Source organism: Hypomesus transpacificus, chromosome 8, assembly GCF_021917145.1.
Source record: "Hypomesus transpacificus isolate Combined female chromosome 8, fHypTra1, whole genome shotgun sequence".
Lineage (NCBI taxonomy): Eukaryota > Metazoa > Chordata > Actinopteri > Osmeriformes > Osmeridae > Hypomesus > Hypomesus transpacificus.
Genome location: NC_061067.1, coordinates 2,309,364 through 2,324,874, shown reverse-complemented (window position 1 = coordinate 2,324,874; position 15,511 = coordinate 2,309,364). Strand labels below are relative to the sequence as shown.

General features: G+C 49.9%; 3 protein-coding genes across 5 annotated transcripts in view; 2 read left to right on the top strand and 1 right to left on the bottom strand.

Moving 5' to 3' along the window:
* Nucleotides 1-186, top strand: part of phex (phosphate regulating endopeptidase homolog, X-linked) — a 3,023-nt gene extending 2,837 nt beyond the window's left edge. Inside the window, exon 5 of the mRNA XM_047024163.1 lies at nt 181-186. Within this exon, the coding sequence (XP_046880119.1) occupies nt 181-186 (6 nt within the window). The remainder of the gene's footprint in view (nt 1-180) is intronic.
* A 1,336-nt stretch (nt 187-1,522) lies between these two features.
* Nucleotides 1,523-8,475, bottom strand: mtmr6 (myotubularin related protein 6). The gene is given in 16 exon segments (XM_047024015.1): nt 1,523-1,840; nt 1,843-1,912; nt 2,281-2,407; nt 2,500-2,634; nt 2,720-2,826; nt 2,936-3,029; nt 3,128-3,177; nt 3,391-3,516; nt 3,725-3,834; nt 3,959-4,091; nt 4,229-4,363; nt 4,451-4,579; nt 5,039-5,196; nt 5,351-5,513; nt 7,223-7,342; nt 8,273-8,475. Coding segments are annotated over 16 exon segments (1,959 nt in total). The 5' UTR covers nt 8,297-8,475; the 3' UTR covers nt 1,523-1,562.
* Nucleotides 8,476-8,569: 94 nt separating this feature from the next.
* Nucleotides 8,570-12,198, top strand: bloc1s5 (biogenesis of lysosomal organelles complex-1, subunit 5, muted). Of its 3 annotated transcripts, none has more exons than XM_047024016.1 (5): nt 8,572-8,757; nt 10,872-10,990; nt 11,084-11,213; nt 11,540-11,598; nt 11,993-12,198. In XM_047024016.1, exons 1-5 carry the CDS (start codon nt 8,739-8,741, stop codon nt 12,164-12,166), a joined length of 501 nt encoding a protein of 166 aa, XP_046879972.1. In that variant the 5' UTR covers nt 8,572-8,738; the 3' UTR covers nt 12,167-12,198. The 3 variants fall into 3 exon arrangements, with proteins under 3 accessions (XP_046879974.1, XP_046879972.1, XP_046879973.1); XM_047024017.1 differs by having other exon boundaries at nt 8,575-8,757; nt 10,908-10,990; XM_047024018.1 differs by lacking the exon at nt 10,872-10,990 and having other exon boundaries at nt 8,570-8,757; nt 11,037-11,213.
* The last annotated feature ends 3,313 nt before the right edge of the window (nt 12,199-15,511 follow it).

Here is a 15,511-nt window from a genome sequence, read left to right as displayed (position 1 = left end):
CCCTCACTTCTCCCTTTTTCTCTAGTTCTCTCCCACTCCCCCCTGTACTTCCCAAGAGAGGACGCACACTAAATGGGACATTTAGAGGGCAACACAGAGACACGCTCTGTAAGGGAGGGAGAGCGATGGGGAGTCTGATTGTGTGAGTATTTACTCTTTCTATCATCTTTATGTGTCTAGTATTGAGCTTGTTCAATGAATGCCTGTTAGTGTTGAGAGCAAGAGGAGGACTGACAGACCCTGGTACCCTACAGTGTGTGTGTGTGTGTGTGTGTGTGTGTGTGTGTGCGTCTTGTCCTGAGTGGTGTGTTATATCAGCATGGTGTGTAAACCAGAACTGAATGATTCAGTGCTTTAGGGCACTCGTGTTTGTGTCAAAGTCACGTTAATGTTTAATGTTGACTAAAGTGCACCAGCCAGGTAGAGAGAGAACCAGAGAGAGCAAGAGAGTGAGAGAGCGAGAGAGAGAGAGACAGAGAGAGAGAGAGAGAGAGCGAGAGAGTAGAAGAATTCACATGGTCGCATCTTTAATGTCAGCAGTGTGTGTGTGTGTTCCAGATTAGAAAAGGAGCAGTGGATGCACTACAGAATACACACACACACACACTCTAACACACACACACAGTACAGAGTATACCCCACACATGCATGCTAAACACTGAATAGAACACTGTGTACTGGAGTGTGAGTGTGTGTGTGTGCAGGGATCAGTGTGTGTGCAGTGTCATTGGGTCCAGATCCAGCCTTAGTCAGATTGAGCCAGTATGTAATGCTGCACACCAGAGCAGCAACAGGATAGTCCCAAAACCATGTACATGTCTTCCTATCAAGCCTAATGCGCAATAATATAAGCCTTAACCCCCCCCCCCACACACACACACACCTTCCATAAGAGATGACCAATAGGATTATCTGATCAATACAAATCAGATTATCTGATTGATAAAGTATTATAGTTGAGATAATCTGCATTCAAATTCTATTCTCTAAAGACAGACCGTTTCTGGGGTTTGTGTTGATAAACATTTTAGCTTAAAACTCTGTTAGGAAAGATCATTTTTGTCTGTTTAGATTTTTATGTTGGGCATGACACAGTAAAATTGGATTTGAGCATTAGTGAAGGATCAGATTACTGTGATCCATCCCTCAGAGGATCTGTCAGGCTTACAATGCCCAAACATCACGATTCAAATGATTTTGTCAAAACGACAGTTAAGTCTCAGGACTAAAGGCTTCCATTTTAGACAAAGCTTAACATATTCACCTCAACACTCACCTCAAACTCCTCGTGGTTTGGATTCTTTATTTTTATCATCATCTTCATTAATTCTTTAGTTTTTTAACATTCATAAAAAAAACAAGCTTTCCGAGTGCAGTCAATGCCGTTTCATTCCAGAGAGATTTACAGACAGTACACCTTCATCCCATCTGTTACCAAGGGAGCATGGTGTAAGCCAACAAACACACACATGCAAACACACACCCACCCACCCACACACCCACCCACCCACCCACCCACCCCAGCCAACAGTCCGCTCTCCCTCCAGGTATCCCAGAATGCCTCAGCAGGTCATGCGTGCCACTCCAAACTCCAGGCTGACCACAGCAGGCTCAGCCTTGGCCTCCTGGTATGTCCCCTCCAGCTCTCCATAGCTCTGCTTGCGCTCTGTAGCGCTGCTGCCCTCTACTGTCCTTTCTGTGTCACTGCACTCCTCTCCCTCCGTGGCCTCCTCCCCCACCTCCTCCCCCCCCTCCTCCCCCTGCTGCTCCTCCAGCCGCCTCTGCGCCTCCTTGCGGCTGAGGGGGGCCCCCAGGATGAGAGAGCGGGGGGCGGGGGGGGGAGGGGGGCAGAGCGCTGGTGGCCCCTGGAAGGGGGCGCAGGGGGGAGGGGCACCCCCAGCTGCTGTAGCCTCTAAATGGATGGAGGAGAGAGAGAAACACAGGATTAACACAGAGAGAGAGAGAGAGAGAGAGAGAGAGAGAGAGAGAGAGAGAGAGAGAGAGAGAGAGAGAGAGAGAGAGAGAGAGACAGGTCAGAGAGAGAGACAGGTCAGAGAGAGAGACAGGTCAGAGAGAGAGAGAGAGAGACAGGTCAGAGAGAGAGACAGGTCAGAGAGAGAGACATGTCAGAGAGAGAGAGAGAGAGAGCCAGGTCAGAGAGAGAGCCAGGTCAGAGAGAGAGAGACAGGTCAGAGAGAGAGAGAGACAGGTCAGAGAGAGAGAGACAGGGAGAGACAGGTCAGACAGAGACAGAGACAGGTCAGAGAGAGAGAGACTTACATCCTCCAGAGACTGCAGGGTGTTCTCCAGCTGCTTGTTGGTCTCCTTCAGAGTCAGAACGTTCTTCAGCACAGACTGGCGAGGGTGCATGGAGCGGTCAAACTGGAGGTACATGTTCCTCCAGAACCTGATACACACACATGCAGAAACACAGTGAATTAGAAACATTCAGTCAGGAGAAGAGGGTAGAGGAGGGGAGAGAAGAAAGAGGAGACATACTTGAAGTGGTAGGGTAATGTGGAGGGCTCTAGGACCGGGTGGGCCAGGGCGTGGGCGGGGCTGTAGGCAGGGTTCCTGTAGTTGTGTTGCTCGCCCAGCAGAAACGCCCAGAGAGAGTGAGTTCTGTCCCTCAGCCTGCACACACAACACACGTGAGTGTGTGTCTGCATCCATGTGTGTGTGTGTTTGTGTGTGTGTGTATAAGGTGTGTGTTACTCACTGCAGCTCCTCTCTCTGTCTCTGGTTGTTGCCCAGGAAGTTTCCGTACTGACAGGAGTGAACATGCTCATGGATCTGCAGCAGGAGCCACTCACTGAACTCAAACGCCTTGGGACCACACACACACACGGCATTATCATCTTCAGGAGTAACAAGCAGCAGTAAAGATTCTCGCTCATCCATCTACACACACACACACACACACACACAACCTTACCTGAGGGAACTGCTCTGTGAGATGCCATACACACTCCAGGAACTGTGTGAACACAGGAGACACCTCCTTGGGATCTCCATCCAGCTGGTCACACCTGGGAGAGAGGGGGGAGAGAGGGGGGAGAGGGGGTGAGGGGAGCAAGGACTCCCAGGAAGCTGTAAGCAGCTGGGTGCTTTAACATCTCAGTCCCACCTGTCTGCAAACTTGTGTCCAAACGAGATCCAGTCCTTCTCAATGAGCACCTGCAGACAACAGGACAGCTGCCTCATCCACAAATATCAACAATGTACTCATGTAGCATATGTTTCTACCCAAAGCAATATACATGGGGGATTTGAACCTGCAATCTCTTGATCTACAGTCAAATACTCTAACCACTGAGCTACATCCTTGCTCCTCAGAGCCAGAAGGACTGTACCAAGCAGCCCAGGGGTACGAGGGGGACCGGGGCGTACCATGAAGCCCTTGATGGTACGGTAGTAGGGGTCCATGAGCAGCGCCCCCAGGGAGCACACCTGAGCGGTGCGGTCCCAACCGTCTGAACAGTGAACCAGCACACTCGCCCCCTCCACCGTCACTGCCTGCAGAGACACACACAGAGGGACACACACAGAGGGACACACACAGAGGGACACAGGAGAGACATGGAAAGAAGAGATGGAGAGAGGGATGGAGAAGGAGACAAAAAGGAGACAAAATGTAATTGTTATTACAGATAGAAGAAATTACACTACAAAAATCAAAGTGAGAGAGGGATATTCAGGGCCAGAGAGAGAGATGACGTCCTACCTTGGTGAGGAAGATGGCTGCGTCGAGCACAGCTTTGACGTGACGCAGCCAACCACAGTTCTCCAGCCCCAGCAGGAAGTCACTCACTGACAGAGTGCGGGTTCCCACCACTGGAGGGGCAGGGGAGGGGTGTTTAAAGGACAGAGTGTGACTGGGCACACTCAGAATGTCACGTGGACTGGATGTCTGTGTGTGTGCGTGCGTGTGTGTGCGTGTGTGTGCGTGCGTGTATACCTTCCAGCATCTTCTGCAAGCTGCTTCTCATCACGTGGATGTTCTCGATTCCGACAAACTGAAAGCGGATGTTGGAATAGTTGTCCTCGTTCTCATAACCCTTCCCTGCAGCTCTGTTAGCCAGGGCGTTCAGCTGGAGGGAGGGAGGGAGGGAGGGGCAATTTTTGACAACCGACTGTTCAAGAAATGGAGTGTCATCTAAGTTTCTCAATACAACCGTCACTTTAAGTCAAGGTGGGTGGGGCTTATCTCCGGGGGGCGGGGCCTCACCTTGGGCCTGGTATCCATGACATAGACAAAGCGGCTGTTGTGATTGGCCCTGCTGATGGCCTGCAGCATGCTCTCATCCTCCAGGCATCGAGCGCTGAACCCAGAGAGGGGCTGGCTGCAGCGACACACCGCTGCCTGCAGGGGGAGCACATAAGCACACTGATCCAGACAGCACCTCACTACAACTGGGGTGTGTGTGCATGGGTGTGTGTGTGTGTGTACCTTCTTCTCTTGGTAGAAGTAGGTCAGAACTGGGAAGCGTCCTTTACTCCTGAACTTGGAGCTGCCTACGATGATGGGCTTGCTGGCCGTGATGGGAACATACAGGTCCTTAGGGTAGGTCTCACACACCTTACACACACACACACACACACACACACACACACACACACACAACATGCAAACACACAGAACACGCAAACAAATAGTTTATACTTTTGTCCATCCTTGTATATTGGTCCAGCTGCCTGGTGTAATGTGGGGAGCTGATCCACTCTGAGACAGGAGGCCAGCTGGATGTGCATCAGATCATCTGATGGCTCCAGAGAGGACCCTCCTTCCAGAGCTTGGATACAGACATGAGCTCTGGATAACTAACAGCATTACGGAGGATGGGAAGATTGGCTCCATTTAGCCTCTAAGGGGATTTATGTCCATGTCACTAGCTGTCATTTTGAATTTCCTCTCAAAGAGATTTGGATCACGACTTCTATGATACGACTTGGTCAAATTCTACCACTGAGCTGCACCCACACCTTATACATTCAGGCTAGATTCCTATTGGATGCCCCTCCACACTGTCCCACCCACCTTGTAGTCTCTGTTGACGTCGGTGAGCTGCCATTGGTCGCAGGGTACGCCCATCCTCTCGAACTCAGCCCCCAGACCTATCAGCTGCCAGCCCTCCTCCCTCTGCTGGTCGTTCTGCTGGGGGTTGAAGGAGAAGGCATACAGCTCCTCGTACGAGCCTGGGGGGGGGGGGGGGGGGGTGGGGGTGGCGGAGTGGGGCATCCTTGAATGTTCCTTTTCTTTGTCCACACATGCTATGTACACAACACACAACGCCCACACACACTCCCACATTAACCCCACACACACACACACACACACACACACACACACCTGGCCTCAGCAGCTGGAGCAGTGAGCTGTAGATATCGTGGCAGTCTCTCTCTCTCTGGACCACAAAGTGCACCACCCTGAAGTTCCGACAGCAGATGAGCAGGGGGCAGCCGCTGGTGGTGAGGGAGAGCTTCTCCACTGAGGCGATGTGGTGGTGCAGGATCTGACAGGGACACACCGCTCAGGAAGGTCACTTCCAAGTAAAGAGTCAAATTTCACATTGTTTTGTCACAGTTTGTTTCAATCTCCTACATGCAGATTGAGGGGAAGGACCACAGCCAATCAGCACATTCCGCTGGTCTGCTCCAACCCTGGGAAGTTATTAACATGCGCATAAATCTGAATAGATAATGACCTGCAGAACACTTCATGCCCCACTCACACACACAGCTTTTAAAATGCTGATCTCACAAGCCATGACTCAGACACTGTCTGATCCCCTGTTCAATATTTTATGAGTCACAACAACCTGCTTGACTTTAAACCCTCTCTCCCAGTTACACTCTGTCCAGATGAACCCCTGCTCACACACACACACACACCACACTGGATGTGCAGTAGATAAGGAAGGAAGAGGACAGGAAGTGAGGTAGCAGTTCTGTTTTCTCTTTCAGTTCTCCGTCTCCTTCTCTGTTTCCCTCTCTGTTTCCCTCTCTGTTTCCCCCTCTGTTTCCCTCTCTGTTTCCCATGTCTCTCTGATCTCTCTCCCCTGTCTCTACTCAGACAACAGCATGCTAGACATCCTCCTCTCTCTGTCTCACCTGGAACTGCCATCCTGTTTCCGAGGCAACGCCAACTTGTGTTGCTCAGTTTTCCATGGAGGGCAGGGCTAACCTGGTTCCCACAGAGTTAACAGTAATCCTCTCTAAACCCAGAGTCAGACAACACACGCACACACACACACATTCAAAGGACACTGAGGTCTGCCCTACTTCCTCAAAACACACAGACTATGTTCAGGCCTGTTTACACACACAGAGACACTCTCCTGGTTCTCGCCTTCATGTGGCTCCATGACTGAGAAGAGAAAGAGCTCCACTCTCCATGTGAGGGAGGAGTGAGGGAGGGGTAAGGGAGGGGTGAGGGAGGGGTGAGGGAGGAGAGGGTAACTGAGTGGGGAGAGGGAGGGCTGAGGGTGCGTGAAGGAGGGCTGAGGGAGAGGTGAGAGGGGTAAGGGTGCATGAAGGAGGGCTGAGGGGTAAGGGTGCATGAAGGAGGGCTGAGGGGTAAGGGTGTATGAAGGAGGGCTGAGGGAGGGGTGAGAGGGGTAAGGGTGCATGAAGGAGGGGTGAGGGGTAAGGGTGCGTGAAGGAGGGCTGAGGGAGGGGTGAGAGGGGTAAGGGTGCATGAAGGAGGGCTGAGGGGTAAGGGTGTATGAAGGAGGGCTGAGGGAGGGGTGAGAGGGGTAAGGGTGCATGAAGGAGGGCTGAGGGGTAAGGGTGTATGAAGGAGGGCTGAGGGAGGGCTGAGAGGGGTAAGGGTGCATGAAGGAGGGCTGAGGGGTAAGGGTGCATGAAGGAGGGCTGAGGGGTAAGGGTGCATGAAGGAGGGCTGAGGGGTAAGGGTGTATGAAGGAGGGCTGAGGGAGGGGTGAGAGGGGTAAGGGTGCATGAAGGAGGGCTGAGGGGTAAGGGTGTATGAAGGAGGGCTGAGGGAGGGCTGAGAGGGGTAAGGGTGCATGAAGGAGGGCTGAGGGGTAAGGGTGCATGAAGGAGGGCTGAGGGGTAAGGGTGCATGAAGGAGGGCTGAGGGGTAAGGGTGTATGAAGGAGGGCTGAGGGAGGGGTGAGAGGGGTAAGGGTGCATGAAGGAGGGCTGAGGGGTAAGGGTGCATGAAGGAGGGCTGAGGGAGGGCTGAGGGTGCAGGTCTCACCCAGATCTCCTGGGCCCCGGCTGCAGTGCTCTCTACGTAGATCAGGTGAGTGGCTGTGAGGTGCAGCGTCCCACTGCTGCTCCTGCTGCTGAAGCGATCCAACAGACGCACCTGCTCCACCTACACACACACACACACACACACAAAACGTGTTTGATAGTTAACTACTGTCACATAACTACAACCTCTAGCAGCCAAACAGCTAAATACTAGTCGGCCAGCGACAGGACAGTATTGTGTTGATTTGCAATACTTGACTGACCCCCCCCCCCCGCCTGAGGCGCAGACACCCCCCGCGGCGCAGACACACCCTCCCCGGCACAGCCACACTCCGACGCAGTCACACCCCTGGAGGTCCACACCTCGACTCATCAATCAAAACACACATGATACCGATGAACCTGTTTGTTTATGAAATTACGGCGTTACAGTCCTTTAGAACGAAAACAACATGACAAACTACAAAAGTCTTTCAAGAGAAAACCGCACCATATTTGTTTAATAAATGTATTATAAATCGAGAGTAGCCTACAAATTTGTCTAATTGTTTACATGTCGACTGGTCACACTGGCACTGACGAAGCCGAAGGCAAATTAGTCCAGACCAGCGGCCTATCTGAGATCATGGAATGCTATCTAGCTAATATTAGCAAGCTATCTGTCCCATTTAGACAACGTTTGCTAAATAACCTGCCGCCATTAAAAACAACAGCCAGGGTATTTTTTGACAAGCATTAAAGATCAATTCAATCCTGTCGGTCAGTTAACAAAAACAACACCTAGTTTTGCAGCGCTGTCTGTTAGCTAGTACTAACAGTGTTATTAACTACTAGTGGATGTAGTAACAGCTAGCCTAGGCTAATTTTAAGGATATCAGTAAATGGCACTTAACTACGCTACTTCAACCTTACTTAGCAAGATCAAAGCAAAGCCAATTCGAGCAAAGACTGTCACGAAATGTCTTGGTTGGGGGTGAAAATTGTAGCTTACTTATCTAGCTAGACTAGAGCTGATCACATCACCAATTGCATTACCACAGTGAACGCTTACCTTGGGCGTTCGGATATGCTCCATATCTCTGTTGGGACAGCTGTCAGTGCAAAAGCAAAGTCAAAATATTCTTTCTTGATTTGCCTTGCGCATCAATAAAGATACCGTGAGTTTCGTAACCCTGCATGCATGGAGGGTAGAAACTATTGTGAATTTTCCAGTTAGTGAATAGCGCTTCCTGCTCTTGGGCTGCCTTCGCTCCGCCACGTACTACAAAAACACACCATAGCAGTATGGGAAATGTAGTTCTTCCATGGTGCTTCCACACGCAGAGAGGAAGTCCTCTAATATTTTTCGAGTCAGCTGACATCAGCTCAGTTGCCACAGTAAACCCAGGAACGTTCGTTCTTCATCGTTTTCTGTTTCAATGTGTATTTTATCATTTTAAAACCTTGTATAGCTAGCTAAAAAGAAATACGACTTTATTAAGAATTAGTCGGTTGGTGTTGTTTGAAGGTGCGGGGCCATGGACAAGATTTGGAAAGGTGAGAAGAACCATCTTAAACAATATCACATAGCTAGTTTACCTAACAGTAGCTATCAAGCTAGGACCTAGCGAAATGTTACAACTCTGTTGTAACCTTAACGACAGAATTACATTTACATTTAGTTATTTAGCAGACGCTCTTATCCAGAGCGACTTACAGTTAGTACAGGGACATTCCCCCCGAGGCAAGTAGGGTGACGTTAGCCTGACGCTGTCATACTCACAATTCTAGTCAGAATATGAGTCTGAGAACTCTTCGTTGGGCTTTGACTACAGGGCGTGTTTCAAACGAGCCTGGAAAACAAATGCCTCTTCGCTCAATTGGATAGATCTACAACCAATCAGAGCAACAGAGTATGTGACGTATGTTAAGCACCGCATAGTTGTTGTCAACAGTACTAAACTACAAGCAGACTTGAAGTATGCTTGAAGAATGAATACAAACGATTTTTGCCGGTGTTGTAAAATTAATTTAAGGGTAGGGAGAGTACTTGTTCACACGGTCAACCTTTTTGAGCGAAACAATAAAGGGCAATGCATATACGAACAAGTTCTCCGTTTAGGATTACAACTCCATCGGGGCCAGCTGATAAATTAAACTTTTACCGAATCCCGTAGGAAGGACGGCAAAAACATATTTTCCATTGACAAATGCCTTGATTGCGTCTCTCTGTTCCTCTTTCAAAATTAATGCGCTGTCGATGTCTTCCAAAATAGACTCGATGGCAGAATCATAACATCCCAGATCTCCAGCGGTAGCCATGTTTGTTCAAATCGAATTCAACTTAAACGCTCTTTTGTGACGTGGGTGATTACGTTACTGTTGATCATCTGTCCATCATCGTATAAAGCCCGCCCTGGCAATTTAATTGGTTCGCCCAGATTCTGTTTTTCTGTAGTTGGTCCCCAATACCAGACCCTCCAGACCCAACTTCCCAACCAAATTTTTTTTGGGCGGGGTGAAGTTGGGCTGGCAGCCAGGCTAGGGTGACGTGCCTTGTCCAGGGACACAACGTCATTTGGCATGGCGGGGAATCGATCCGGCAACTTTCTGATTACTATCCCCACTCCCTCATCACTCAGCCATCTGACTCCAGAGTCATTTCTCTTTTCTTAAAATAAGGGCCATAGCTATACCGGGGTGGTTTGTTTGTTGCAAAAGCGTCAGATTTGTGTCAAAAGTCGCAGAAATTCAACAACCGAGTTGTACAGGTAGTTGAGAGAAGAGAGAGAGATAAAGATACATGAAAGAGAGAATGGTTGAGTGAGACTAGTGGCGTGTACTACAAGCTATGTAGAGGTGCAGAGTGTTGGGACACTGCACCTCTCAGCCTCTCAGTACTGCAGCCTCTAAGTCCTGCAGCCTCTCAGTCCTGCAGCCTCTCAGTACTGCAGCCTCTTACTACTGCAGCCTCTTACTACTGCAGCCTCTCAGTACTGCAGTCTCTCAGTCCTGCAGCTTCTTACTGCTGCAGCCTCTAAGTTCTACAATCTCTTACTACTGCAGCCTCTCACTGCAGCAGCCTTGAAAAAGTTTTGAAAGGTTGTAAAAATATTTTGGGGAAAAGGTCCTCTCTCCTTTCAATGTGTGTGAAAAGAAAGTATAGAGAATAAAGGTTGAACAAAGGTTTTTGAAGAAAAAAAATAACCAAAAAATAAAGGTTTCAAAAGGTTGAAAGAAAAATGTATACAAAAAGTTTCTAAACAAAAGTTTGCATCATTAATGGGTACTTCATGAGGACTCTACTATACTTTACTGTACTCTGCTCTGCTTTAAATGTGTGGGGAAAAAAAGTTTAGAAAAAAGTTTAGAAAGGTTTTAAAAAATATTTACCAAATGAGTTCCCCAAAAGAACAACTTAGAGTGAAGGTATGACAGCGTTCCATGCTCTCCCTCGCAGCGACCGGTGCAACTCTCAGTTCTTACTTGAAGTACTTATATTTTGGAAGTGAAAAGTTAATATCTGCATATGTGAAATAATCGACCGACTTGTGACCTTTGACATGAATCTGACGCCATAGGCTTGTGTCTCTGTCTAGATGTTGGTGACTTCATAGGCTTGTGTCTCTGTCTAGATGTTGGTGACGCCATTGGCTTGTGTCTCTGTCTAGATGTTGGTGACGCCATAGGCTTGTGTCTCTGTCTAGATGTTGGTGACATACAATCCAGAATTGTAGACCACAGGCCGATCACACAAGGAGAGATACGCTACTTTGTGAGGGAATTTGAGGTGAGTGTCTTGAAATTAGCGCACAGTGTTTGCTGTACAATTTCAGTGCTAAATGGAGTTTCTATGTGCGATACGTGGTTGTCTGTGGACCAGGAGAAGCGTGGACACAGAGAGGTGCGTCTGCTGGAGAAACTGAACAAGCTGGTGGTTGAGACCAACCAGGTGACGTTACCACACTGCACCCAGACCATGCACGAGCAGCTCTGCGAGGCCCTCACACGACGTAAGGCCTCTCCCTCACTCCCTCACACTCTGAAACACGGCTTCTCGTCTTTCGCCGTTAACCTCAACCTTCCCCATTTGAATGGACCATGATCCACGATTTTACAAGTGCACTTTATAACTCAGTAATCCAGGGACATAGGTTTCATTACGTGTCACTTTTGAATCTGTTCTCTACAGTTTAAGAAAATACGACCACATCCTCAGTTCATTTTTTAAAATCTGTCCAAACCCACATTAGAAAACAAACCTTTGCCTATGCACTAACCTGAGTCAGGTGTCCAGATACCATGTTTGCTTGTTGTTTTCTCTGGTTGCATCTCTTAGTGGAGGCTGCTAATCACATGACCCTGAGGATCCAGCAGAGGGAGCTAGAGGCACAGCAGGTAAGAGCCAGCCAGCTCCAGTCACACTCATCAACCTTGTTTTGAGGAACCCAGATTCTTATCCATAACGATGGTTACTGCCAGTTATGTATCAACGCAGGCTATGTCATCATAGGCTGTGAAAGAGCTTACAGTTGTGTTTACCAGGGACTAGGCCTGGAACCACTGTCTGAGTCGTAGTGACCTCCCATCCCAGACATAAACAGCAGCCCTGAGACATTTACATTTTCGGAGCTGGGCGATATTTAAAAATAAATAACTGTGTTTGTTTTTATGGAGGTTCAAACCTTGAGTGCCTCATATGAAGTTAGGTTCCTGCCAGGGGCAGTGTGGAGGTGATATGTGTCCCCAGATGGTTGTGAACGCCCCCTTACTGAGTCGTCTGCTCCCCCAGAGCCCCTACATGCAGGCCAGCCTGGAGAGGAGGAGGGAGGACTGGGAGGAGTTCCTGAAGGAGCAGCAGAGCCAGAAGGAGGAAGTGGATGAGGAGCACACCAAGGCAGTAGGGCGCCTCAGCTGCCAGTACAGTGAGATGAAGAAGGACCTGGCCAAGTTCTCCCACTTCTGAGAACCTCTTCTTCATCCAGAGGACAAACTGAGAGGGGGGGGGGCTGGGGGGGGGGGGGGGGGGGGGGTCAGTGTGAGAGGAACTGTTCAGAGCAGTTTGGTTGAAATGATGTGGACATGCTGATCTTCTTACTGGGACAGGTTGGTCATCCTCTTGCTTCGCCTGCATGAGCCAAGCTCCAGTTTAGAGGAGATAATAAAATGATTTGTTAAATGAAAGTCTGAATGCCTTACGAATCTTCTGCAGTTCTCCTTATCGTGTACAACGGTCAAACAGCTGGGCTGGCTGTTGTCTTATGAAGTGTTGTGTTTACAGACGTGTTCGCGCTGGACAATGGCAGACAATTCCGACAGATTGATGGATGAACGTGCATGCGGGCACATTCCTGGGACGCTGGGAACTGGAGTTAATCTCGTACCGTGTGACAGAACAAATATTTAAGAAGCCCTCATCAACGTACAGAAGGCAGACCCAATCTCACTAAACACTGCCGCTGTTGCAGCGGGAAAGAGGGTTGACCTCATACATCAGGGCAGGGTAGGTGTGTGGAGGTCAGAGGGTGGTAGGGCAGGGTAGGTGTGTGGAGGTCAGAGGGTGGTAGGGCAGGGTAGGTGTGTGGAGGTCAGAGGGTGGTAGGGCAGGGTAGGTGTGTGGAGGTCAGAGGGTGGTAGGGCAGGGTAGGTGTGTGGAGGTCAGAGGGTGGTAGGGCAGGGTAGGTGTGTGGAGGTCAGGGGGTGGTAGGGTAGGGTAGGTGTGTGGAGGTCAGAGGGTGGTAGGGTAGGGTAGGTGTGTGGAGGTCAGGGGGTGGTAGGGTAGGGTAGGTGTGTGGAGGTCAGGGGGTGGTAGGGTAGGGTAGGGTAGGTGTGTGGAGGTCAGGGGGTGGTAGGGTAGGGTAGGGTAGGTGTGTGGAGGTCAGGGGGTGGTAGGGCAGGGTAGGTGTGTGGAGGTCAGGGGGTGGTAGGGTAGGGTAGGGTAGGGTAGGTGTGTGGAGGTCAGGGGGTGGTAGGGTAGGGTAGGGTAGGTGTGTGGAGGTCAGGGGGTGGTAGGGCAGGGTAGGGTAGGTGTGTGGAGGTCAGGGGGTGGCAGGGCAGGGCAGGGAAGGTGTGTGGAGGTCAGGGGGGTGGCAGGGCAGCGTAGAGCCAGACAGCTCATCACAAACTAACAAGGAGTGACAGAGGGAAACACGGCCCTGCTCAGCCAACAAAGCAGCCTTCATCTGGCCCTAACTCTTCATCTGGCCATGTTTATTTACTCTGGTTGGAGAGAGGAAGGGAGACAAGGAGAGAGAGGTAGGGAAATAGAGGGAGGGAGAAAGAGAGAGGGAGGAAGAGGGAGGGACTAAGTGACGGAGGGAGATGGAGAGAGAGAGAAGGAGAAAACAGACAGGTTAAATGCCAAAAGGTCAACAGCAAAGTCAGTGTTAGCTGGGCATGAGCTATAAGCACCGTGGCATGTAAGACCATGTGACCTGTAGACATCCATCCAGAATCACAGGGCTGCATGAAGGCGGGTATCTCCTCAGTTCTCTTCTTCCTGTCTAACTGTGCCCAGGCTCTGGTCTGCACCTCTCTGCATCACCATCGTCTCTGAAGGAGGGGAGCCCTCACTGACCTGCTCCTCTCAAGGCTTCTTCTGTCTTTTCTCTCTGAACTTTTCCTGGAAGTTTTTCCTCGTCTGCCTTTTTTAACAACGTCTGTACTTCTACTTGAGTGAGGGACTTTTCTGCAGTTTTCTACTGCGGAGGATGAGTGTGGAGCAGACGAGGCGAGGCTGCCTTATCGTCCTCCTGCCTGCTGCCTCGTGCCGGGGGGAAGCCCGACTTTGTTTTCTGTCTCCTCGGCCTATCAGAGACCACTGTGTTCTTCCTGTTATGGAGCGAGAGCCCAGCGATCCCAGAGACGGTCCTGCTGCCAACATCAATCTGACCCCTGACCTGACGACTAGCTACATCTATAGAAGAGTTCCTAGCACTAGCTACATCATTAGATGGGTCACTAGCACTAGCTACATCATTAGATGGGTCACTAGCACTAGCTACATCATTAGATGGGTCACTAGCACTAGCTACATCATTAGATGGGTCACTAGCACTAGCTACATCATTAGATGGGTCACTAGCACTAGCTACATCATTAGATGGGTCACTAGCACTAGCTACATCATTAGATGGGTCACTAGCACTAGCTACATCATTAGATGGGTCACTAGCACTAGCTACATCATTAGATGGGTCACTAGCACTAGCTACATCATTAGATGGGTCACTAGCACTAGCTACATCATTAGATGGGTCACTAGCACTAGCTACATCATTAGATGGGTCACTAGCACTAGCTACATCATTAGATGGGTCACTAGCACTAGCTACATCATTAGATGGGTCACTAGCACTAGCTACATCATTAGATGGGTCACTAGCACTAGCTACATCATTAGATGGGTCACTAGCACTAGCTACATCATTAGATGGGTCACTAGCACTAGCTACATCATTAGATGGGTCACTAGCACTAGCTACATCATTAGATGGGTCACTAGCACTAGCTACATCATTAGATGGGTCACTAGCACTAGCTACGTTCATGGAGGACTGCTGCGATGGACAGAGGTGTCAGGATAGTTTAAGGTACCTGCAAGAGTCTCGGACACATCCGTACTCTCACTTCAGAACGCTAGAGGAGCTTCCTCACACAGCCTGTGTCCCAGACCAGCTTTCCTCTTTGAACATTCCTCAGCCCGTGTGCCCTGGTCTCGGTTTTATCATCTTCTCGTCCCCTCTGATGGAAGCCAGTGCTCCGCCTCCTCTCTCCTCCGCTCTCACACCGCCAGAACCAATAAACCCAGAAAGGACCGCTGCTGCTCTTTAGAACCTGACTGACAGCAGGACTGGCCCTCGACCTCCCTCTCGCTAAACTCCTCTCAAAAAGAGTGTGAGCGAGGCGGGGGGAGAGAGAAAGAGTGAAGGAGAAAGAGAAAGGGAGTTCTCTCCTTGCCAGGAAGGTAAAACTGAGGTGGGGGGAGGGGAGGGGGGGGGGGTTGTAAGTAGCATAAACAGTTTCAGAGTCAGCTAAGGAACAATGGGAAGCGTTCATTTACGACCCAGGAGATTTTCTCAGCCTCTTTTGTGCTCTGCTCCCTGCTTTATTATGGCCATAACAGCACTCACTCAATTACTATGGGGTCCGAAATGAAAACTGCAATGAACAATCGAGGTGTGCCTCTCAGTTAATACCGTGGTCTTACCGCTCCACAGGGGGCGGTGGATGGCCCTGTGGGATGCTAAGCCAGCTGCTGATGTGAATTCTTTGGCAACAGCAGACCTTCACCCTGAGAGTCGCTAAGCAA